The sequence below is a fragment of the Hippopotamus amphibius genome, chromosome 3 (assembly GCF_030028045.1).
Source record: "Hippopotamus amphibius kiboko isolate mHipAmp2 chromosome 3, mHipAmp2.hap2, whole genome shotgun sequence".
Classification (NCBI taxonomy): domain Eukaryota; kingdom Metazoa; phylum Chordata; class Mammalia; order Artiodactyla; family Hippopotamidae; genus Hippopotamus; species Hippopotamus amphibius.
This window is the reverse complement of record NC_080188.1, coordinates 85,095,015-85,119,621: the sequence shown is the minus strand read 5'-3', so window position 1 is coordinate 85,119,621 and position 24,607 is coordinate 85,095,015. Positions and strand designations below refer to the sequence as shown.

Below are 24,607 nucleotides of genomic sequence, written 5' to 3'. Positions count from 1 at the left end.
TTAGGAGGCTCTGGGGAAGGAGCACTGAATCCAGGATGCTAGACTACTAGGGAGTCCTCAGACACAGGGAAGATTAACTGCAGAGAACTCTCATGGAGCCCTGTGTCAGCGTCTAAGACCCATTTTCATCCAACTCTCTGCAACTGCCAGTGCTGGACACCTCACACCAAACTACAAACAAGACAGGAACACAAACCCGCCCATCAGCACACAGACTACCTAAAGCCATATTAACCTCACAGATACCCTAAAACACACCACCTGACACGGCCCTGCTCATCAGAGAGAAAAGACACAGAGCCACACACCAGAAAGCAGACACCAGACCCCCCCACCAGGAAGCCTACTCAAAACACTGGAAAAACCCCACCACAGGGCGCAGAGGGCAGAAACAAGAGGAATTACTACTAGGCAGCACAGGGAAAGGAGACAGCAAATCCTATAAAGTAGACAAAATGAGAAAACAAAGAAACACCAGGCAGGCAACAGAGCAGGAAAAAAACCCACAAGACCAAATAAACGAAGAGGAAATAAGAAAATTCCCTGAAAAAGAATTCAGAGTAATGATAGTAAAGATGATCCAAAATCTCAACAACAAAATAGAGAAAACACAAGAAACAGTTAAGAAGGACTCAGAAGAACTAAAGAGCAAAAACAAACAGTAATGGACAACAAAATAAACGAAATTAAAAATACTCTAGATGGTATAAACAGCAGAATAATGGAGGCAGAAAATGAATAAGTGAGTTGGAAGACAGAATGAGGGAAATAACTGTCACAGAGCAGAAAAGAGAAAATAGAATAAAAAGAATGGAAGACAGTCTCAGAGACCTTGGTGACAACATTAAGCACAACATTCGAATCCTAGGCATCCCAGAAGAAGAAGAAAAAAAGAAAGGGTATGAGAAAATATTTGAAGAGGTTAATGTGGAAAACTTCCCCAACATGGAAAAGGAAATAATTAACCAAGTCCAAAAAGCACAGAGAGTCCCATACAGAATAAACCCAAGGAGAAATACACCAAGGCACATATTAATCAAACTAATGACAATTAAACACAAAGAAAAAATATTAAAAGCAGCAAGAGAAAAGCAACAAATAACATACAAGGGAAAACCTATAAGGATAACAGCTGATCTTTCTGCAGAAACTCTGCAGGCCAGAAGGGAATAGCAGGATATACTGAAAGTCCTGAAAGAGAATAACCTACAGCCAAGAATACTCTACCCAGCAAGAATCTCATTCAGATTCGATGGAGAAATCAAAAGCTTTCCAGACAAGCAAAAGTTAAGAGAATTCAGCACCACCAAACCAGCCTTACAACAATTGCTTAAGGAACTTTTCAAAGCAGGTAACAAAAGAGAAGGAAAACACCTACAAAAACAAACCCAAAACAATTCAGAAAATGGTAACAGCAACATACATGTCAATAATCACCTTAAATGTAAATGGATTAAATGCTCCAACCAAAAGACACAGACTGGCTGAATGGATACAAAAACAAGACCCTTCTATATGCTGCCTACAAGAAACCCACTTCAGACCAAGGGATACATATAGACTGAAAGTAAAGGGATGGGAAAAGATATTCCATGCAAATGGAAGTCAAAAGAAAGCTGGAGCAGCAATCCTCATATCAGACAAATTAGACTTTAAAGTAAAGTCTATTACAAGAGACAAGGAAGGACATTACATAATGATCAAGGGATCAATCCAAGAAGAACATATAACAACTGTAAATATCTATGCACCCAACATAGGAGCATCTCAATACATAAGGCAAATGCTAATAGCCATAAAAGGGGAAATCAACAGTAACACAATAATAGTAGGAGACTTTAACAACCCACTTACATCAATGGGCACATCATCCAAACAGAAAATAAATAAGGACACACAAGCTTTAAATGACACATTAGATCATCTCGACTTAATTGATACTTATAGGACATTCCATTCAAAAACAACAGAATACACTTTCTTCTCAAGTGCACACGGAACATTCTCCAGAAGAGATCACATCTTGCGTCACTAATCAAGCCTCAGTAAATTCAAGGAAACTGAAATCATATCATGCATCTTCTCTGACCACAATGCCATGAGACTAGATATCAATTACCTGAAAAAAACTGTAAAATATACAAACACACGGAGGCTAAAAAGTATGCTATTAAACAACCAAGAACTCACTGACGAAATCAAAGAGGAAATCAAAAAATACCTAGAGACAATTGAGAATGAAAACAAAACAACCCAAAACCTATGGGATGCAAGAAATCAGTTCTAAAAGGGAAGTTTACAGCAATACAGTCCTACCTCAAGAAACAAGGAAAATATTGAATAAATAACCTAACATTGCACCTACAACAATTAGAGAAAGAAGAACAAAAAAACCCCAAAGTGAGCAGAAGGAAAGAAATCATAAAGATCAGAGCAGAAATAAATGAAAAAGAAATGAAGGAAACAATAGCAAAGATCCATGAAACTAAAAGCTGGTTCTTTGAGAAGATATACAAAATTGACAAATCATTAGCCAGATTCATCAGGAAAAAAAGGGAGAAGATGCAAATCAACAGAATTAGAAATGAAAAGGGAGAAGTAAAAACGGACACCAGAGGAATACAAAAGATCACGAGAGACTACTACAAGCAACTATATGCCAATAAATTGGATAACCTGGAAGAAATGGATAAATTCTTAGAAAAGCACAATCTTCTAAGACTGAACCAGGAAAAAATAGAACATATGAACAGACCAATCACAAGTATGGAAATTGAGACTGTGATTAAAAATCTCTCAACAAACAAAAGCCCAAGACCAGATGGATTCACAGGCAAATTCTATCAAGCATTTAGAGAAGAGCTAACACCTATCTTTCTCAAACTCTTCCAAAATATAGCAGAAGAAGGAACACTCCCAAACTCACTCTATGAGGCCACCATCACCCTGATTCCAAAACCAGGCAAAGATGTCACAAAAAAAGAAAATTACAGGCCAATATCATGGATGATATAGATGTAAAAATCCTCAACAAAATACTAGCTAACAGAACCCAACAGCACATTAAAAAGATCACACACCATGATCAAGTAGGGTTTATCCCTGGGATGCAAGGATTCTTTGATATACGCAAATCAATCAATGTGATACATCATATCAACAAATTGAAGGATAAAAACCATATGATAATCTCAACAGATGCAGAAAAAGCTTTTGACAAAATTCAACATCCATTTATGATAAAAACTCTCCAGAAAATGGGAAAAGAAGAAAATTACCTCAACATAATAAAAGCCATTTATGAGAAACGAAAAGCCAACCTCGTTCTAAATGGTGAAAAACAAAGAATTCCCTCTAAGAACAGCAACAGGACAAGGGTGCCCACTCTCAGCATTATTATTCAACACAGTTTTGGAAGTTCTAGCCACAGCAATCAGAGAAGAAAAACGAAATAAAAGGAATCCAAATTGGAAAAGAAGAAGTAAAAGTGCCACTCTCTGCAGATGACATGATATTGTACATACAATACCCTAAAGATGCTACCAGAAAACTGCTAGCACTAATCGATGAATTTAACGGCAGGATACAAAATTAACATGCAGAAATCTCTTGCATTCCTATACACTATTAACGAAAAAGCAGAAAGAGAAATTAAGGAAACTCTCCCATTCACCACTGCAACAAAAAGAATAAAATACCTAGAAATAAACCTGCCTAAGGAGGCAAAAGATCTGTATGCAGAAAACTTTAAGACACTGATGAAAGAAACCAAGACAACACAAACAGTTGGAGAGACATACCATGTTCTTGGATTGGAAGAACCAACACTGTGAAAATGACTATACTACCAATGCAATTTGCAGATTCAACACAATCCCTATCAAATTACCAATGGCATTTTTCACAGAGCTAGAACAAGAAATCCTACAATTTGTATGCAAACGCAAAAGACCCTGAATAGCCAAAGCAATCTTGAGAAGGAAAGATGGAGTTGGTGGAATTAGGCTTCCTGACTTCAAACTAGACTACAAGGCCACAGTGATCAAGACAGTATGGTACCGGCACAAAAACAGAAAGGAAGATCAATGGAACAGAACAGAGAACTCAGAGGTAAAGTCAAGCACATATGGGCACCTTATCTTTGACAAAGGAGGCAAGAACAGACAATGGAAAAAAGACAGCCTCTTCAATAAGTGGTGCTGGGAAAATTGGACAGCTACATGTAAAAGAATGAAATGAGAACACTTCTAACACCATACACAAAAATAAACTCCAAATGGATTAAAGACCTACATGTAAGACCAGACACTATAAAACTCCTAGAGGAAAACATAGGCAGAACACTCTATGACATACATCAAAGCAAGATCCTTTTTGACCCACCTCCTAGAATCATGGAAATAAAATCAAAAATAAACAAATGGGACCTAATGAAACTTAAAAGCTTCTGCACAGTGAAAGAAACCATAAACAAGACAAGAAGACAACCCTCAGAATGGGAGAAAATACTCGCCAATGAAGCAATGGATGAAGGATTAATCTCCAAAATATATAAGCAGCTCATGCAGCTTAATACCAAAAAAAAGCAAATAACCCAATCCACAAATGGGCGGAAGACCTAAATAGACATTTCTCCAAAACAGAGATGGCTAAGAAACACATGAAAAGATGCTTAACATCACTAATCATTAGAGAAATGCAAGTCAAAGCCACAATGAGGTATCAACTCACACTGGTCAGAATGGCCATCAACAAAAAATCTATAAACAATAAATGCTGGAGAGGGTGTGGAGAAAAGGGAACTCTCCTGCACTGTTGGTGGGAATGTAAGTTGGTACAGTCACTAAGGAAAGCAATTTGGAGGTTCCTTAAAAAACTAAAAATGGAACTACCATATGATCCAGTAATCCCACTACTGGGCATATACCCAGAGAAAACCATAATCCAAAAAGACACATGTACCATAATGTTCATTGCAGCACTACTTACAACAGCAAGGACATGGAAGCAACCTACATGCCCATCAACAGATGAATGGATAAAGAAGATGTGGCACATATATACAATGGGATATTAGTCATAAAAAGGAATGAAATGGAGCTATATGTTAATGATGTGGACAGACCCAGAGTCTGTCATACAGAGTGAAGTTAGCCAGAAAGAGAAAAACAAATATTGTATGCTAACTCATATATATACGGAATCTAAAAAAAAAAAAAAAAAAATGGTACTGATGCACCCAGTGACAGGGCAAGAATAAGGATGCAGATGCAGAGAATGGACTGGAGGACAAAGGGTTGGTGGCGCGGGGGACGAAGGGGAAGCTGAGATGAAGTGAGAGAGTAGCATAGACATATATACACTATCAACTGTAAAATAGACACCTAGTGGGAAGTTGCTGTATAACAAAAGGATATCAACTTGAAGATGGGTGACGCTTTAGAGGGCCAGGACAGCGAGGGTGGGAGGGAGTCGCAGGAGGGAGGGATATGCGGATATAGGTATAAATACGGCTGATTCACTTTGGTGTACCTGAAAAGCTAGTACAAAAGTGTAAAGCAATTATATTCCAATAAAAAGCTTAAAAAAAAAGTATCATCCCATTAAAGCACCATTCATAATTTGACTGTCGTGTGTCTGTACCTAACAACTCTATATCTCAGATATTTCTTTTTCAATCCTTTCTTCTGCTCAAAGCACAGCCAAACTTTATTGTTCTTCAGAATTTTATACTTTAATCTTACAGAATGTAGATCACTTCCAATTATTTGAAAAGCACTACATGCTGAGTATTAAAGGAGGAGATAGTACCGACCTATAATTAATGAAGGGCATAATAACAACAATTAAAAAATATATATGTACCAAGTCTCCCGACTTCATAATACTGAAGGATCTAAACTTTATAACAGTACACGAACAGTAAAAGAAAAATTACTAAACTGTTGAGTAATATTATAAAGAACAAGTCATTCTCAGTTACAATGTTCAAGGAAAGCTTAAGATCAGAGATTAAGTAGATAAGAGTAAGTAGAAGAATATTCCAAGCAGAGTAGGCAGTACTAGGAAAAGCTTGGAAATGTCAATGAGCATGGGAAGTTCAGATAATCAGAGTAAGGGGTATTGTCTATGGTTAGGTAAGATGGCGCCAAATACAGCATCCTAAACAGGAGAATGTGGAGTTCAGAGCACTTGATTACATAACAGTAGTAAGCCATTGTAGGTTCCTGAACAAGGAAGTAACAATGAAGAATAGTCAGACATAACTGGAGTGAAAAATTATGCAGTTGAATTACATACTGAGATATGTGGAGTAGAATCAAAGAGCAAAATGAGAATACCAAGCAATTAGAGACCATGAAATAGACCTAAACAAACTTTGCCTATTTTGAAACTCTACCTAGCATCTGATGGAGGAAAAAAACACATTATCTTTTGCCACCTTGACACATATGCCACCAGTTGGCAATGCTTATCCTAGAGTACACTTAAAATTCTCAAAGCTACTTATAAACAAGATATGTTCACAAGATCTTTGTAACTCAGAATGATTCACTTAGGATTCAGATAGATGTCCTAGGTCCATACTACACGGAATGGTTGGGTACATGGGTTTGTTGGACTAGTGAAGATAAAACTGTCTCTGAAAAGATGATAACGTATGAAACAAAAGCCCATTACACTATATTTTAAGTTTTAAATAACTTGCCAATAATATCCCACAAGTTCACAGTCTGTTATCAAATGATTAACATTAGACAAAGGTCAGTTTTTCACTGGGATTGTGAAATTAACAAAGAATAGCAGTTAAGAACACAGCCTCTTAGCCAACTGGGGCATCCTGGGCAAATTATTCAATGTATTGAAGCCTAGGTTTCTTCATTTATTAAAAAAAAAAAAAGTGAAGACATTAAAATTACATCTACAGTACATCAAGGAATTGACAGAATAATTCAATATCATCTGCTAAAAGGCATTCAGCACAGTACCTAACATACAGTAAGTACTCAAAGAATCTCCATTATTATTACTAATAAAATTCATTATTATAAATGATTGGAACATCTGTTGTCTTTGATTTGTTTTCTGAATAAATATTATTCTTCAATATTTACACAGCATATTTTAATATAAAAGGCACTGCTGTGAGCGCTTTACAATTTTAACTCATTTAATATACATAATTACCCTATGAAATAAAAAGTTACTTTAACCTATCTGCACTTCAGTTTCCTCATCTGGGATGTGAATCCAGGAAATCTAGCTCTGAATGCCATGTTCTTTTATTCAACGTTGCCTGTGTGCTATACTAAATTTAAAGTGCTGAACTTCCTTCTGCTGTAATTCTCTCTAAAATACAATGTACTCTCATCTCAGGTCAGGTCATCCAATTTTATTTTCTCATCACACCCCATACTTCTTTAGAATGTTTATCAGAACTGTAACTGAATAATTATCTCCCTCAATAGGATGTAAACTCTGTGAAGGCAGCAACTGTGTCTGATTCATTACAGTGATCCTCAGGACTTCATACAAAGCAGTGTCCCAAAAATATCTGTTGCATGAATATATATATTAACAAGGATTAACAATCAGCCAGCTGCCAGCTAATAAACTGAAAATGAAAATAATAAGCCTACAGGACTCGGTAATAATAACACAAAGGTTATTCACCTGTTAAGAATAAGGATTCTAAAAATAAACTTTCTTAAATCAGTTTGCAAAAGGGCAAATTTTTCAGAAGGCATCAAAATAGCAAGGCTACACTCCTAGTGGTATTAAAGAAGATAATTCTGAGTTAAAATAGTCTAGTAAAGAATCTTGCCTTGCCTCCATACATTTACTTAACAATGTAAACAGATTTAAGAGGCACAAACTACTAGGTATAAAATAAATAAGTTTTAAAAAATGTAATGTATAGCGCAGGGAATACAGCAATATTTTATAACAGTTTAGTATGGAGTATAATCTACAAAAATATCCAATTACTATGTTGTACACTTGAAACTAATATAATATTGTCAGTCAACTATATTTCAATAAAAAAACAGTTTTAAAGTAAAAATTAAAGGTTTTTTTCCTTTTGTGCAGAGCTTTTAGTAGTTTAAAAGCTTACATGGTTCTGTGTTATAATCAGTCATAATCTACCTCTCTGAAACTTTCCTCTATTAGATGCAACTCCAACACCTGGAGCTTCACATTGAAGTCTCTCTTCCACGTGCCAACTCTTCAAGCATCTGAAGACAGCAATCATTCCCCCTGTATTAATTACTGTATTAATATTTACAGACTAAACAGACCTAAATACTTCAGTTGTTCACTGTCGTAACTTCCTATTACAGTTTCCAAGTATTCTTTAGTTGGCAACATTTAATTAAATGCTGGTGCCCAAAAGCAAACAAAACATTCCAGATATAGGCTGAACAGAATAAAATTATTTGGTCTGAATGCTACACAACTTTCCAGTTTTGCCTTGAATTACAGCTGACCCTTGAATACTGCAGGGGTTGGGTGCTGAGCCTCTGCGTAGTCGAAAATCCACATATAACTTATAGTCAGCCCTCCGGATCTGCAGATTCAACCAACCTCGGATCTCATGGCACTGTAGCATTTACTACTGAAAAAACTACACATAGAAGTAGACCCGTCCAATTCAAACCCATGTTTCCAGGGTCAACTGTATGATAATCTGACAATCTCTAGAGTAGAATGATTCTTATTCTGGTTCTGACAAAATAATTCAGGTTTTGACTACTGGCTGGTTGGCTGACTTTCATTCTTTGGCACCTTATTTATTTAATTATAAAAGTATGTTAAACAAACATAGGATAAAATATAGATGTGCAGCCAATATAATTTAAAAAATAGAAACATGCACTCACCACCTAGGTTTAGAAACAGAAAATTATCAGTACCTTAAAAGTCTCTCTTGCATCCTTTCCAACTTCTCCTTTTAGTCTTTAAAATAATCAGGATCCTAATTTTTAAGCATTAAGCATTCTCTTATTTCCCTTTACAGTTCTGCCATATATTCCTTCATCCCTAAACAATATATTGTTTGGTTTTGCTTGGCTTTATCTTCCTACTCATAATTTCCCATTGCCTCAATCCCTTCAATTTAAGATTTGAATCCTTTCATATTTTACTTATTTTTAACAAGTCACCTCATATCTTTCAAGGAGTGAAGCAGGGACTACAATGGATAATCACCAGTAAAAAAGAAACAAAAAAGATAAAGGTAAGATTAATATTCTAACAATACTTAGGTCAGCCTGCTCCATCAATATGAGACAATGCTATCTGTCCCCAATAAGAAACTGAGCTGAGGGGAAGGTGAACATCTTTCCATCTTTTTCCTAAATTGGATTTTACAATAGGGCTTTACAATGTACGTAAATCTCCTGAATTAATGAACTACATATTTAAAGAGTATCCCAGGATAAATAAATATAAATTAAATAAATGAGGCAATGACATTTGGAGTACTTTGTTTCGATTTATTCACATCTCACATCTAAATATAAATATTTGCTAGTTGACTATAGAAATTTTTCTTGTCATAAAAACTTTTAAAATAGAACATCAAACTAAAAGAAATGAAAATAAAAATCATTATTGCCTACAAATTCAGATAAGATCTCAAGGTAATGAAATTTGCCTTATTTACCAATTTAAATCAAAGGCTGGCTGACATCAATCTACTTGCCAAAGCCTTAGAGGATTGATGAAAAAGGCTGTTAATCCTCGTCCCCAAGTCATGTTTACTAATGTGCCACTCCCTGCTTATGGCATAAACCACAATAAATAAAAATAAATAAGTAAATAAAAGTGCAAAGATTTTTAAAAATCAAGAAAACTGAGGTTTAAAAAAAACACTGGTGCGTAAGTGAGAAATACATGATTGTAAAAAAAGCAGATATCCTATAGAGTCACAGATATTCTAGATGCATTTCAATACAAATACTTAAAAATCTTAAGTCAGTAAATCACAGAAAAATTTTAAGAAATAAAGAAAGAAAATCACAGCTCTCTCATCATACTTGTAAATCCCCCTCGGAAGCTAAGAGAGTGCCTTCACAGGGTAAGTAATCCCATTTTTGCTCGACATCTCCTCTTTCCCTCTAGCTCTTAAGATAAAAGAAATAATTTTCCAATGCTCTGATATCTTCATTATTTCTATATTTGATACATCTGGATTTCACACCTAGCAATCACTCAAGGAAACCTGATTTGTCATCTCTCAAGAAAATATATGTAGACACCTAATACATACAAGACATTTAAATTAATAAATATTTCTCTGTTTGAATTATTTTGCTTTTGGTAAAAATTACAACTTTATAGTGCAGAATACAATTTTAAACCTGTTTTCCAAAGAATCATAATGCTCACTTGGAACCTTTTAAATTCTGTGCCCCAAATTATCCAATACAGGTATCCCCCACTTTTCGGAAAGTTTACTTTACACCATACATTAGTATCTGGTTTTGCTTAACCAAAAGAAATTCAAAGAGGATTTTCTCTTCTGTGAAAAAAGGCAAAAATAGCAATCAGCATTTATCTTGCAGCAATTCCATTAGAGAGGCAGCATGCAGCCTGAACATCCAGGCTGGCAGGGCCAAGCTCCTTCCCCCAGAACTACACCAGTGTCTCACAGCATCAAGCTGTCATGGCTTTGAACTATGTCTGTGAGCATTTGTGCTTGCTTTTCTTTACTTCGTGCATCTGTTAGCAAGGTGTGTCCTAAGGTAATTACTTCTTCGCTTTATGCCATTTTGGCTTACAAAAGGTTTCACGGGAATGCTCTACTTTGGACACTGGGGGGAAAATTATAATTTCATAAATCTATTACTACATATTTGGTCATCTCTGGACCAAAAAATAACATAGCAGCAGAAGAAAAAAAGCCATACACACATACGGCACACCTGCTGCAAATGTATTTACCCCCCAACCTGGGCAGTAAACAAGCAGACTGGAACATGCATGCTGAAACAACGCTAACAAGAAGAAAACTCATTTCGTGGGCTTGCAGTCTTACAATAACCCACCTATAAAACAGGATTACCGAAAAAAGCAAGAAGTAAATCAAAGTAAAGTATCTCTAGAAATGATATCTGTAGAAAATATAAGAAAATCAAAACATGCAAAAAAAAGTGAAGTAAAGGTCAACAAAGATATTTATTGTATAAAAGAAGCTGGAGTTGTACATCCTAGTTTGCAATTTTTATTTATTTAAGTTTATTCATAATTTGTGTATAAAGATCAAGCTATACTGTTTAAACATGTAAGAAATGAGGGAGTTCAGAGTACACTCATCAAATTATCAGGCAATCCAATTACAACAGACATATTCCTATATGCTTTTTAACCTAAAGTTATAAATACATTCATAGCAGAAATCATTATCAGTGCAGTATATAAGATTATATTTAGTAAAAGCTATGCAGGAAGGTATACACTTAGCCAAATAAATCAATTTCTTAAAATAGGAATTATTATATACATAAAATCAACATACAGGCCATTTTTACAACTCAAATGTCACTTGCTATAATGGCCCACATGTAACTAATAGACCTTTTAACCAAATATTACAAATTTAAGGGCAAGAAAATCCAAGTTGTTATTAACACTTTGGCAATTTAGAGATTCTAATTAGTTGGGGAAACTATAGAGTTTTTTTATTTTGTTTTCTTTTGTTTTGACTCTCCAGAGGGAAGTGCATTCTTCTTAGAGGTAATGCACTATCAGGTCTTGGACAGAGGATCTATCACTATGGGATAGAGGATGAATTGCTCTAGGATAGATAATATATCTGAAATTAACTAATAAGAGTAGATACTATATTTAATCTTAACCAAAAGGCCTGGAAGCAACTGACACTGAATAATTTTAAAGTGGCCAAAAGCAGAGATGATCACTTGAATAAATTCATCACAGTAAAACCATTCTCCCAAAACATCTTCCGTCTTCATTTACTAGTCCATTCGTTCTAAGCATACACAGTTACTGTCTACTAAATATTAAATAGGAAGCAAAAATAAAGCCATGACAGCACACCTTCTACACAGATTTTCACTATTCTAAACCCTCCAAAATAAGTGAGGAAAAACCAATACAACATTTAAATTCCTTTTAAAGCCACACTGAAAAATATATGTAGGAGACATCATGTGGCAAAATCATGAATTGCTGCTGACATCTAAGAATGCACATATGCAAAATTTACTGTGGCCTTTGATATAAGAGGTGAAAATTTACAAACAATGATTTTTTAAAATACTTAATAAAAATATACATTAAATTTATAAATTAAAAAGCAGTAGCTCCAATTAAAACTAGAGTATTAGAACAAGTATTTTAGGAATGTATTAACCAAAGATACTAAGAAATTGTAGGACAGAGGATCAAGCATGACTAAATAAGTATAAGTAAATGAAATCACATGATCACATTTGCCAGTTAATAACATAACTATGGAACAAATACTGGTCACATGATATGTTTTAATATACATCATTTTCCTAGATTCTCTTACAAAAACAAAAAAACAAAAACTAATTTCCAAACTGTTAAATAATTAGGTTGTTTTATAAAATCTTGGTTTTGATTATAATTAACCGACAAATTAAAGGAAAGAAATAAAAAGTAATTATCATGAAAATGAAATAGGTAACTGACTCATTTTCTTATCTAATTGTTCTGTAAAGTAGACACATGTAAGCTTTAAATTATTATATACAAAGCAAGGACTATTAAACTGAGAAAAGAGTTAATTCCTACAAAAGCAGCTCTTGATTTTAAACTATTTGAATTCAAATCTCTATCTCAGTACACATTAAAAAAAAGTCAAGTATTATTTCTGGTCCTTCATAGAGTTTTTATCATACTTAAACAAAACCATAAATTTGGGGGATAAAAGTGTCCTCAGAGGTCACCAAGTAAAACCCTCATACTTTAGAGATGAAGGCACTGAAGTCCACAAAGAGTACATGATTCATTGCCCATTTCAAGGTCACATTTTGTTGGCAGCTGAGACTACAGCTTCTCTTACTTTTACTTGATTACTCATTTCTCTATTAAGCTTCTTCTCTCACAGCAGCAACTCCATAACAATTATGGTCCGTTAATACAAGTGTTAGTAAGATAAGAATTATGAGTAATACCAGGTAATGATCTCTCAGGAAAAAAATTATAAGTTTCAAGAGGAATAGAAGCACATTTTCATGAACACTGGGCCCTCTCAGAGGGTCAAAGAAACATAGTTGAGTTAATGGAATTTTCATCTCACCACTTGGTCACATGAAAACAAATTACTGTATAAAATGTTGGTGCTCATTCTACTTAACCAGGTGAATTTTAAAGCAAATTCAGCAAATTATTTTTGTTCTTTAAAATATAAGTTGAAATAGTATAAAAGATCTATAATTAAAACTGGAAAGAGAAGAATAACTTTCTAAAAGTATTATTTTTCTTCTAATTATTTATAATAAAACTTTCACTATAACCATTATATTTAGCTTAAGCGTTTTCTAAAATTATTCTTAAATTTAAAAAACTAGAGAAGGTTTCTCTTTGTTTCAAAGCAATTTATTGGCAAATTTTTAAAATCAAAAATTTTATTTTTGCATTTCTGCCCATCAATCTGGAAATGATAGCTCATAAGAAAAAAGCACCAATTATTTTTCAGATTAAAACTTCTCAGAATAGTATACCTTCATCATGCTGTCGTCTATTTCTTAACTTTCAACTAAGTTACAAGTGATAACAGAAATCAAAACCTAATCCCCTAATCTTTAAATGATAATAAAGGGATAGCAAACATAATGACTATCATGCTTAGAATATCTATAATAAATATTTAGCACTCAATGACCAGAAAAAAATTTAAGATTCTGATGATGTATGTCATTACAAAGTCAAATATGAGAAGCGATATGCAAGTCAGCCCCAAAATGAATACTGAAAAAAGAAAGTACAGAAGATATAAAAAAAAGGTAAATATTCATACAAAAAATGGACCACACAAATCAGAATGGATTCATCTAAGAAAAAAATTACTTGTTCAGAGAAAAAGCAAGCACAGTTAACACAGCTGTACAAAAAAAAAAAAAAAAAAAAGTCTGCAAAGTTTCAAAAAGCCAGACTGATGAAAATTGCATTTAACTAAAGTCCACATCTTTTCAATTCCTAATTTTTAAAATCTGACTGAAATCACCAAAGCAAATGTTATACAGAACCGTTTGCCATTAAGCCACCATCACGCTGTTTTTCTAATAGGTGTTTGTTCATTTTATGCCCCCTTCTGTCCATAAACTCTCCTCAAGATTTACAACTCAGGTCAGTGGGAGGCATGCCCTTCCTCTGTATTCCCCAAAATCATCTATGCATAGAGTTCACCTCTCTGCCTTTTTCAGCAGACCGTGACTCCTTAAGAGCCAAAAACAATGTTTTATTTATCTTTAGCTCCAGATTGCTTAGGAAAGGACAAGCAACACATGAAAAGCATTCAAAAAAGATTTATTCTTTAATTAAATTTCATCAGTCATGGCCAAAACAACAGTACAAAAGTCAGATGAAATTAAATCAGTTGCACAAGCTGGTTTGTGACAGAGGTACTTCACCCCTGTTTTAAAAGTTTTCAGTGGTCGTTCAAGCAAAAAACTACCACTTGCATCAGGATTACACAAACACAGAAATGAGAAAAGAAATGCCTTGCCTACAGTTATTTGCTAATAAATTATTTAATAAAATGAATTAGCAATGCACACTGAGGCTACCTCCCTCCTTCCAGTAAGTATTCTCCAGAACTTCCTTCTTCAAAACTAGGACTTTCCTGCATATTACTCAGCCATAAAAAGGAATGAAATTGGGACCTTTATAGAGACATGGATGGACCTAGAGACTGTCATACACAGTGAAGTAAGTCAGAAAGAGAAAAACAAATATCGTACATTAACATACACGGAATCTAGAAAAATAGTACAGATCAACCTGTTTGCAAAGCAGAAATAGAGACACAGATGTAGAGAACAAATATATGGACACCAAGGAGGGACAGCAGGGAGCTGCAGGGGGTTGGAGGGGGATGAATTGATTGGGAGACAGGGACTGCCATATTACTAATAAGAAAAAAATATCAAATTGCACAATTTAAATATATGCAGTTTACTGTATGTCAATCATATCTCAATAAAAGTTCTGAAAAAAAAATTAGAACTTTCCTTTATCTCCTTGATTTTGATTGATTTCCTTTATCCTTTGATTTTTTATCTCCTAGATGGTGGAGAATCCTCCAGGGGAAAGCAGTGGCAATATTGGTAGGCCCAGATTCAAAGCAGAGGCAAAGTTTTAGGAAAAGCAGGATTATTCACAATGATAGTCTGATTCATTATTAAAGAGATACAAAATTATGAGATAAAAAAGGCTTATTTAAAAAGATGTGATACTGAATGACCAAGATGTTTCCAGACATCAAATATTTAGTATAGAACCAATCTCCTAGCCACCAAGTTTGTATTCTATGCATTAAACCCACTGAGTATCCCATTTATTACAGGTTCCTAGTATAACCAGGTGATAGATGATTTCTTATCCTGCTGGTTGGGTGCTGAGTTCCTAGTGAGGTTAGGGAGGTTATTCTCCGACATTTTGAAGATGAAGACAGCCTTTATCTTTGAAATTAAAAAAAACCCCGCCTTTCAGCTTTTCTTAAAATATTTTGCTTAAAGTAAAGTTCACTATAAATGAACCAAAAAACAAACAAACAAAAAAAAACAGCTCAAATATTCTAAGAATTGATTTTAAGGTACTATGCAATGAGAACATTTGGGATTCTAATAAGAGCACTAAATGGTCATGAGAAGTACTCTGACTTTAGTACTTATACAGATGACTGCTATCCCTTGGAAAAAAACTTCTATTTTCCTCAACACCAATGATCATCATTTAACTAACATCTAATTTTTTTCTCTCTTATTTTTCATACTTGAAAAATGGGCACAGTAATGCCAAAACAGTGTGGATAGTAAAAGCACATTCCTAAAAAGCTCTGAAATAAAAAGGTAAATGACTGTTTATATCACATACAATAGCCAAAGATCATTAAGGTAAGATTTGATAGTAATGCTCGAAGTAGCATCAAAAGTGAAAGGGTAATAGAAGAGTGTCAAAGCAAATTAAAAAAAAAAAAAAAACTACACCCAAAGAAAACATCTTACAATAGCAGTTAAATTCACTATCTAGAAAATTAGATTCAAATTCTTCAAGCAAATAGAATCAAAAGATGATTTACTATTTAATGAACTACATTTGAGGGGACTCCAGGAACCAGTAGCAACCTCTCAAGATCTCGGAACAATCCAATGCTTGAAACATGCAGGATATCAATAACACAGCACCCCTCTAAAAAACATACCACTACCACCAACTGATCTCAACCCTGAGCCATCCAGCGAAACCCTGCAACCTTCATCTAAAGGAAACTGCACACAAAAAGGCATCAGCTGTTTAAAGTCTAGAGGATTCAACATTAACAAAAGGAAAAAGCAAGCCAGAACACTGCCAACAGTGTTCAATCTGTTCTTAACCTGCCCTGTGGCAATATATAACTTCCTGGCTCCTGTGCCTACTTTGATGACCTCCCAAGAGCTCATGTTTGTTTTCTTATCAAAGATTGCTAGACCCCTGATCTCTGATTGTTTCACTTCCTTGAATTCTCTCTTTTCCTGCTTGGTTGTCTCTTAACTTTCACTCGTATTTCTAGCCAACACAATAAGGATTTTTGTGGTACTGTCTGTAGACAAGCCTTGTGCCTTGTGTTTACAAGCCCTAGTATTTAATCGAAGTTTCTGGCTTATATTTGGATCTTAGCTTTTGTCTCTGATGATGAACTGAAACTGAAAAAGTATACAAAATGCAAATTGTTCAATTTTTTATTATAAGCAGTTTTGATATAAGGTTGATAAAATCTGAAATGGATGACTAAAGCAAACTGTCTGTGCCCTCTAGGAATTTCATTTCTTGAAGTTAATTGTATCCCTAATGAACACAGTCAAGTTGGGAATGCTATAACTTAACATCTTAATGGAATTAAAAGCAGATGGGTAAACCATGTCTAAACAGAAAATCTGACAAACTGAAAAGACTGTTTTAAGAATCTTGGAACTTTAAATTTGTAAGGAAAATGAATGGATATAGAAATAAAACATGTCTCAGCACTACCATGTTAGATCAGACACAAGTATCTTGCTCAGCAACTTAACACCTACCATTCCACTCCAAAGAGTAATTTGATCCATTTTTCTCTAAGAACACTAACATTAATCATTTGCTATCCACCTGATTTTATTTTTAACTCAGACTCTCTTTTAATAAAGTAAAAATTGAAGGATTCTATTTTGTACATTAACAGAAATCATATCTAAGACTTTATTAACTTGGATGACTGCAAAATTCCCAAATTTCAAACTAATAATTGAGGACACTGCTGAAAAGTTTCTTGTAGGAAACCCTCCCTTCATCCCTCAAATTCTGACTCCACCCCCAAATCAGAATCTCCTAAAAATATTCATAATATCAAGGGAGTGGCCATGATGGATAAGCAAGTCTATGTAATGTATAAAAATTACTCTCCCTTTTGACAATGTTTTTCCTTTTTGATTTCTTTTTCTTAACAAATTTGAGAATATCAATGTTAAATAGATATAAGCTTCAGTAGTATGATTCTGCAACTACGTAACAAATCAATTTAGGCTATGACTTTGACAATTATAATCAAGAACAAGTATAATCCTTAGTAGGAGACCTTTTCTTTTTATTGCAATTTTCTTCTAACAAATATTATTTTGAGCACAAAGTAATAACCAACTGAAATCTATAGCTGCATTACAAAATGAGACCAACTGGTGCAGGGAGACGGGGAGGGGAGAAGCTAACAGAACAGTTAAGAACAAGCAGTAGGAAAATACCAGAGTGATATTACATCTCTTCCTCACAATGCCAAATATTTGTTAGCATATGGCCCAAAGCTTGTCTTAATTATCCCTCAAATGCTTTAGAGAAACGTACTTTTTTTAAAGCATGAAATTAAGGAGAATGGTCATAAACATCTCTTAAAGATGCTTTTTGTCTTTCATGAGTAATAATGACAGATTTCCAGATTGGTGAGCATAAGGCTGTGTCTACACATGACCCATCTGAAATGCCTCTCACCTTACCAGCTCCCTATCCCTGCCCTCAAAAAAATATCATTGTGCAGACTTCACCAAAGATGCAGGAACACTCGTACAAATTGGTTTAAGTAACAAATCCTGTACCTTACATAGAAATTATTTCAAATGAGGATTAGTCATTACAAAAACAGTAAATTGATGAAACAGGATCATGAATTCTAAAATAAATCAAAACCAAATGTTCTCCCCCAAGTAAGTAATGTTTAAAAAGCTAAATATAGGAAGATTACACAAAAGAAGTCTCGACAAAATTCACCATGAATGCACAAAACTGAGGTAAAATTTATGTTAAATACTCACCACTAATGTTGAGTTCAAAAGAAACAAATTTATAATCTATAGTAATACTTCCTAATATGAATATGAAAATATTTGACAATATTGTTTAAAATACTTTAAACTTACCCAAGTGAAGTAATGTAAACTGGGCTGCCAGTTCCTTTGCATCTTCTAACGTAGTACAGAGTTTGTCTGGCATGAAGTAACCCTGGGATCCATTTGCAATAGCAGGGATAACAATTTTATATACCAAGAGTACTTTCCCATCTTGACTTGTTGTTGAGTATAAATAATATTCTGGTGGTGCCCAATTATTTTTGTTGCAGTAATAATCCAAATGCATTACTGCAGAATTGAAATGATTGGATTTTAAAGAATACATACTAATTGGAGTAAGCTTTGTTCCAGGAAAAAATGGATAAGTGTATCTTTCAATTTCAGGGGGGCTTGGGCTGTGCTGGCCATTCAAACGAGCTGGAAGAGTTGGTGGCTTGCCTAGAGTTTTTGGATGGCTCTCTTCTTTGTTAGCAAACACAATCAGGTTTTCAGAATTGGGGCTAATCTGACCATTAACATGCTGTCTCCAAGCGTTTTCCTTATTTACAGGTTTTGCCAGTGTTACCTCAATACTTGCTCCATCAATGCCTTTTCCATTCATAACAGTCATAGCAGCCACTGCATCTTCTCGGTTAAAAAAGTGAACAAAAGCATAATCTCTAAGTTTCTTTACTCGTTCAACGGCACCAGGTTTGAATTTATTGAATTCGGCTTTAATTGTTTCCTCTGTAGTTGAGATCATCAGATTTCGTACATAGAGAACTTTAACTCTCTGCATGGTTTCCTCATCAACCTCTTTCTCTGGGTCAGCCCAATCTACCTGAATGGTATGGCCCCACAGTTGGAAGGTCCCTGTAAAAAAGAATAAATTAATTTGAAGATAATTAAAACAAATAAAAGTCAAAATTTAGTAAAGCTGTTTCTCCAATTAAGTAAAAAGAAGCAGAAACTCAAAAACATATCAATATACTTGGTAAGCATTAGTTTCCTACTCCCATGAAAGTTTTCATCACTAAGGCAAACCTAGCCAGAACTTACAGTGAAATTAATTTTAAGAGTCAAAAGAACAAAAACACTTCAAAGATAGACCTTTATTAGAAGAATTAAGTATTGTCCTTTGTATTTTTATCAAACAGCAGCTAAATAAAAGTGTATGCATTCAATAAATCTGTAAATTATTATAAATAATGACTCATTTTATAGGATGGGCTTCATGTCTTTTAGAATCATTTGATTTATTTTACTTTCTTAAACAATCTCTATTCCTCTTTAAGGGCACTATATATTTTCATAAATTTATTTATGAAGTACTGTCGTTTCTCCATACATATAATAAGGTTAACACAGAAAAATAACCTTTGAAAAAGTATAAGTTTACCTGGAATTAGTTTTCTTCTAGCCATAGCAGCAGCTCTGTGAGACTCATATTCAACAAATGCAAAACCGCGATTTTTGGTCTTATCAGTTGCACTTGGGTACACAATGACATCTACAACTCCTTCTGTAACTTTCTTCATTTCGTCCAATATTTCTTCTTTCTTCTTTTCCTTCGGAATAGCTCCAATAAATAATCTGCAATTATCCAAGCTTACACACACACCAATAAACTTCCCTGGTCGAATCTCATAATTATTAAGAATTCTGATGGCTAACTGGGCTTCTTCTTTTGTAGTATACATCACAAAAGCATAACCTCGATTTTCACCACTAAATTCCATCATAAGTCGAAATTCATATATCTTCCCAGCTCTTTCAAATACAGGAACTAACTCATCTTCATACATATCACGAGGTATTTTTCCTACAAAAACTTCACAACCTCTAGGTGGAGGTGGACCTTCCCAATCTGAAAGACAAAAATAAACAGACAAATTCTAATAAGATATTTATGTTCACTATTCAATAATTCATTCCACAAATTAACTGTGAGCCTTCTATGTGCCATGCACTATTACAGGTGTTGGGGATACAACAGTGAACAAACTAGATGCCCCCTTCCCTCATGAAGCTTATATTCAGTACAGAGAGCAGACAATGAGTAATAAGTGCTATGAAGAAAAATAAAGCCACAGAAGGGGGGACGTTTTTGGTAGTCAGGTAAACCATCTCTAAGCACATGAGGTTTAAGCAGAGACCTGAATGAAATGAGGGAATGAGCCCTGAGGATATATCAGAATGAAGAAAAAGTAAGTGCTTTTTATACTAGTTATATTAGACCAATGCAGAGCATGCAGGTCTGTGTGGGAAATGCATACTTGGGGGAGGAGTAAAATGACAGGCAACGCAGCCATCAATGTAGTTAGAGGCCAAGATTTTCTTCTAGGTCTGATGGAAAGTGAACCAGAGGGTTTTGAGCAAAGGAAATTGCACCGGCTATTGGTAGAAAGGCAAAACGTTGTATCTAATAACCTGTTCACGTCTAGGATAAACACCACTCCTCTACTCACTACTCTTTCAAATTCTTCCCCAAATGACCTCCGCTTTCATAGCTAGAGGACCCCTTCCCCACTGACCTAATGCTGACTTCCTTCGCAACTGCTTCTTAAACTGAGAGTAGAGTTAAAAAATGTAAGGGAAAGACATGCATAACACATATAATCTACCTCTTTTCTCTCACAACAGTAAAAATGATTGCTGAGGTCTTAAGGCAGTTACAAAGAAAGAGCTATTGTTTGGGATACTTGTGAAGATATATACCTAAAGCAAGTGACTACAATCAAGATTCTCTTTTTTGAACATAAATTCTCACCTGGAGGTGGACCACCAAATTTCCTTTGCCCATTTTCTTGAACCATGTTGTATCCAGTCTTTTCCATCAAAGCAAGTAATGCTGCTTCATTCTGAGTACCAGTTCGGACTTTACTGCATCCATTTGTTCCATCTATATTTTCTTCATTCATGGTTGCAGTTCCTAAAGCAAAGTTTAAAAGCAGTGTTTATGACATGGAGCACCAGGAGGAATCTATGAAGCACTTCTTTGAGTTGCAAAAAACCGAGGATAGTTGCGGCTGCTACATTTGGTGATCACTGCAGCCCTGTCCCCAAAGGTCTTCCCCTGGAAACCTCTCTTAATGTCTTTGATCAATTAAGCAGTACCTTTCTAAGGCCTAAGCTACAAAGAAAGGAAGGCAAAAGTTAAAAAAGAGAAAGTAAGAACAAAAACAAAAGTGGGAAAACAGTAGTAAGTGAAAGGGAGTCAGAGGAGAAAAAAGCAAGCAGAAGTAGTAACCAAGTATTCAGAAATTATAAAGTGATATAGCTAAAATTAGGTGACCTCAGAAGTCCTTCCTAGTTTTAAAATATCTGAGTTTCTCTGAGTGAGGAGGAATCTAGCTACAAACACATCCACATCACACACACCACACCCACACAGTCTCTCTACACTCCTTAAAGTTCCTTCCAAGCTATCCTATTGCATCCAATGATGTAATTCTTTAGAAAACATGGCAGGAGAGTAGCTCATGTACCCGTACAGCTTCTACCTGCCATCCACCTCATTTCCTTAAATTCAGCACCCCAGTGTTTTTTATTAAGCTACAATTCATTTATCAAACTGCCTTCTGAGTTTGCCTAACAAACACTGAGAATGAGATTTTCAATTGGCATCTTGAATTCAACAGATCCAAAACTGAATGCCATTCTATCTTCCAAATCTGTTCCTTCCTGTTTTACCTCACCTCCATCAGTTCATCCACCCAACCAATAAATGGCACCACAGGGAGTATATATTACTCCTTCTCCAAAGTGTCACAACCAGTAACTTGGGACTTAACCCTGAGTCCTCTGACTCACAGCTAACCAGTCACAAAGAGCTGCAAATTTTCCCTTCTAAATGTTTCTTGAAATCAATCTTTTGCTGTCTATTTCCACAGCCTGTTCTCAATTATTTCTTACTTGAATTAGCATAGTCGTTCCTCATTACTTAGTATCCCTAGCGGATTCCCATGGATACTGAAATCCACATACGCTCAAGTCTCATATAAAATAGAATAGTAGTTGCCTATAACCTATGCACATCTTTCCATATACTTTAAATCATCTCTAGATTACTTATAATACCTAATACAATGTAAATGCTATGTAAACAGTTGTAAATACAATGCAAATGCTATGTAAACAGTTATAAATGCTATGTAAACAGTTGTAAATACAATGCAAATGTTATATAAACAGTTGCCAGCATTCGTGGCAAATTCAAGTTTGGGGAACTTTCTGGAATTTTTTTTCCAAATGTTTTGGATCGTGGAACCATAGATACGGGGGGGGGGGGGGGGGGCCGACTATGCTAGGTCCTAACCATTGTTCCAGGTTTCAGCCTCTTCCCTTTCAAACAAAATCTCCACAATGCTGTCAAGATGATATAAAATGACTGGGATTGCCATATATGCATTACTAACAAGAAAAAAGTATCAAACTGTACACTTTAAAATAAAAAAAAGATGATATAAAACATGTATCTGACTACTTTTTCTCCTACGAATCAAAACTCAGGGGAAAAATGAGTAAATTTATCGTTGAAATCTTATAATCAAGAAGGCCCTGCTGAAAAACAAACAAAAAAGCCTCAAAGGAAAATATTACTGGGACTTCCCTGGTGGCACAGTGGTTAAGAATCCACCTGCCAATGAAGGGGAAATGGGTTTGATCCCTGGTCCAGGAAGATCCCATATGCCATGGAGCAACTAAGCCTGTGCACCACAACTACTGAGCCTGAGTGCCACAACTACTGAAGCTCACGCACCTAGAGCCCGTGCTCCAGAACTAGAGAAGCCACTGCAATGAGAAGCCCATGCACAGCAAAGAAGAGTAGCCCCCACTCACCGCAACTAGAGAGAGCCTGCGTGTAGTAACAAAGACCCAACACTGCCAATAAATAAATTAATTTAAAAAAATATTGCTAGATTATTTTTACTACATAAGTATTACTATTTTGAAGGCAAAAAATACCACAAAACTAAGACAGAAAACTGCGAACAGAGAAAAATGATCTACAATGCATCATAATAAAAGACTAATTTCCTTAAAATAAAAAGAGCAGCATGGTGTCATAATTATGAGCAAATTCAGGTACCTAAATGACTGCTTAAATGTGAAGCCTGGTTCCTCCCCTTTACTAGCTACAACTTTGGGCAAGTTTGGCCTCAGCTTGTCTCTAAAAAGTAGACAGTAACAGTTTCTACTTTATAGGGTTATTGTCAGGATTAAGCAAAAAGGGCTTAAAATAGTTTTTTGCATAGAAGCACTATAAATGTATTTACTATCTAATATAATATACAATTAACATTAATTTCTAATAAAGTAATACTATTATATAATAAACTAATAGAACAATAAAAAACTGCTGACCAGGGACTGCAAACTCAAATTCATTCATTTATTCAACAAATGTTTACTAAGGACCAACTGTGTGCCAGGCACTATTCCTTATGTCTGGGGTGCATCAGTAAGTAAAAGACCAAAATTCCTCCTTTGTATAGCTCATACTCCTTTGTAAGGAAAACAAAAGATAATACAAGTAATAAGTAAATAATATATGTTAAAAGATAAAAGTAGCAGGGAAAAGAACAGAGATAGGGCACATGGGTGGGGAAGAGGTTTGCAGAAGACGGTGTAATTTTAAACAGATAACCAGTATAGGCCTCCTTGAGAAGGTAACATTTGAGCAAAGAATTGAGGAACGTAGCCATTGCAGTTATTTGGGAAGAGCATTCAACACAAATGGAAAAATGAGGACGGACGCCCAAGAATAGACATGTGCATAGCACATATCAAGTACAGCAAGGGGACCAATATGGTTAAAGCCAAGAGGAGAAGAACAGGAGATGAAGTCAGCAAGGTAACAAGCTGCCACATCACACAGACCTCGTAAGTCAGGTGCCGAAGGACTTCAGCATTTGTTCTGAGTAAAGGAGGAGCCCCTGGAGATTTTGAGCACATGAGTAAAATGATCTTTCATTTTCAAAGGATCATCTGGCTATTGTACTGTTAACTTTGTAGAAGAGCAAAGGTGGAAGCAGAGAGACTAATGAGAAGAC

At 35.1% G+C, this 24,607-nt stretch overlaps 1 protein-coding gene across 3 annotated transcripts in view; it reads right to left on the bottom strand.

Annotated features, from left to right (window-relative positions):
* RBM46 (RNA binding motif protein 46) overlaps window positions 1-24,607 on the bottom strand; it is a 53,169-nt gene that overhangs the window by 20,025 nt on the left and 8,537 nt on the right. For all 3 annotated transcript variants that reach the window (XM_057725453.1, XM_057725454.1, XM_057725456.1), the window contains exons 2-4: window positions 21,322-21,483; window positions 19,951-20,418; window positions 18,642-19,424 (exon numbers count right to left, since the gene is read on the bottom strand). In XM_057725453.1, coding sequence (XP_057581436.1) covers window positions 18,642-19,424; window positions 19,951-20,418; window positions 21,322-21,472 — 1,402 coding nt within the window. In that variant the 5' untranslated portion in view covers window positions 21,473-21,483. The remainder of the gene's footprint in view (window positions 1-18,641; window positions 19,425-19,950; window positions 20,419-21,321; window positions 21,484-24,607) is intronic.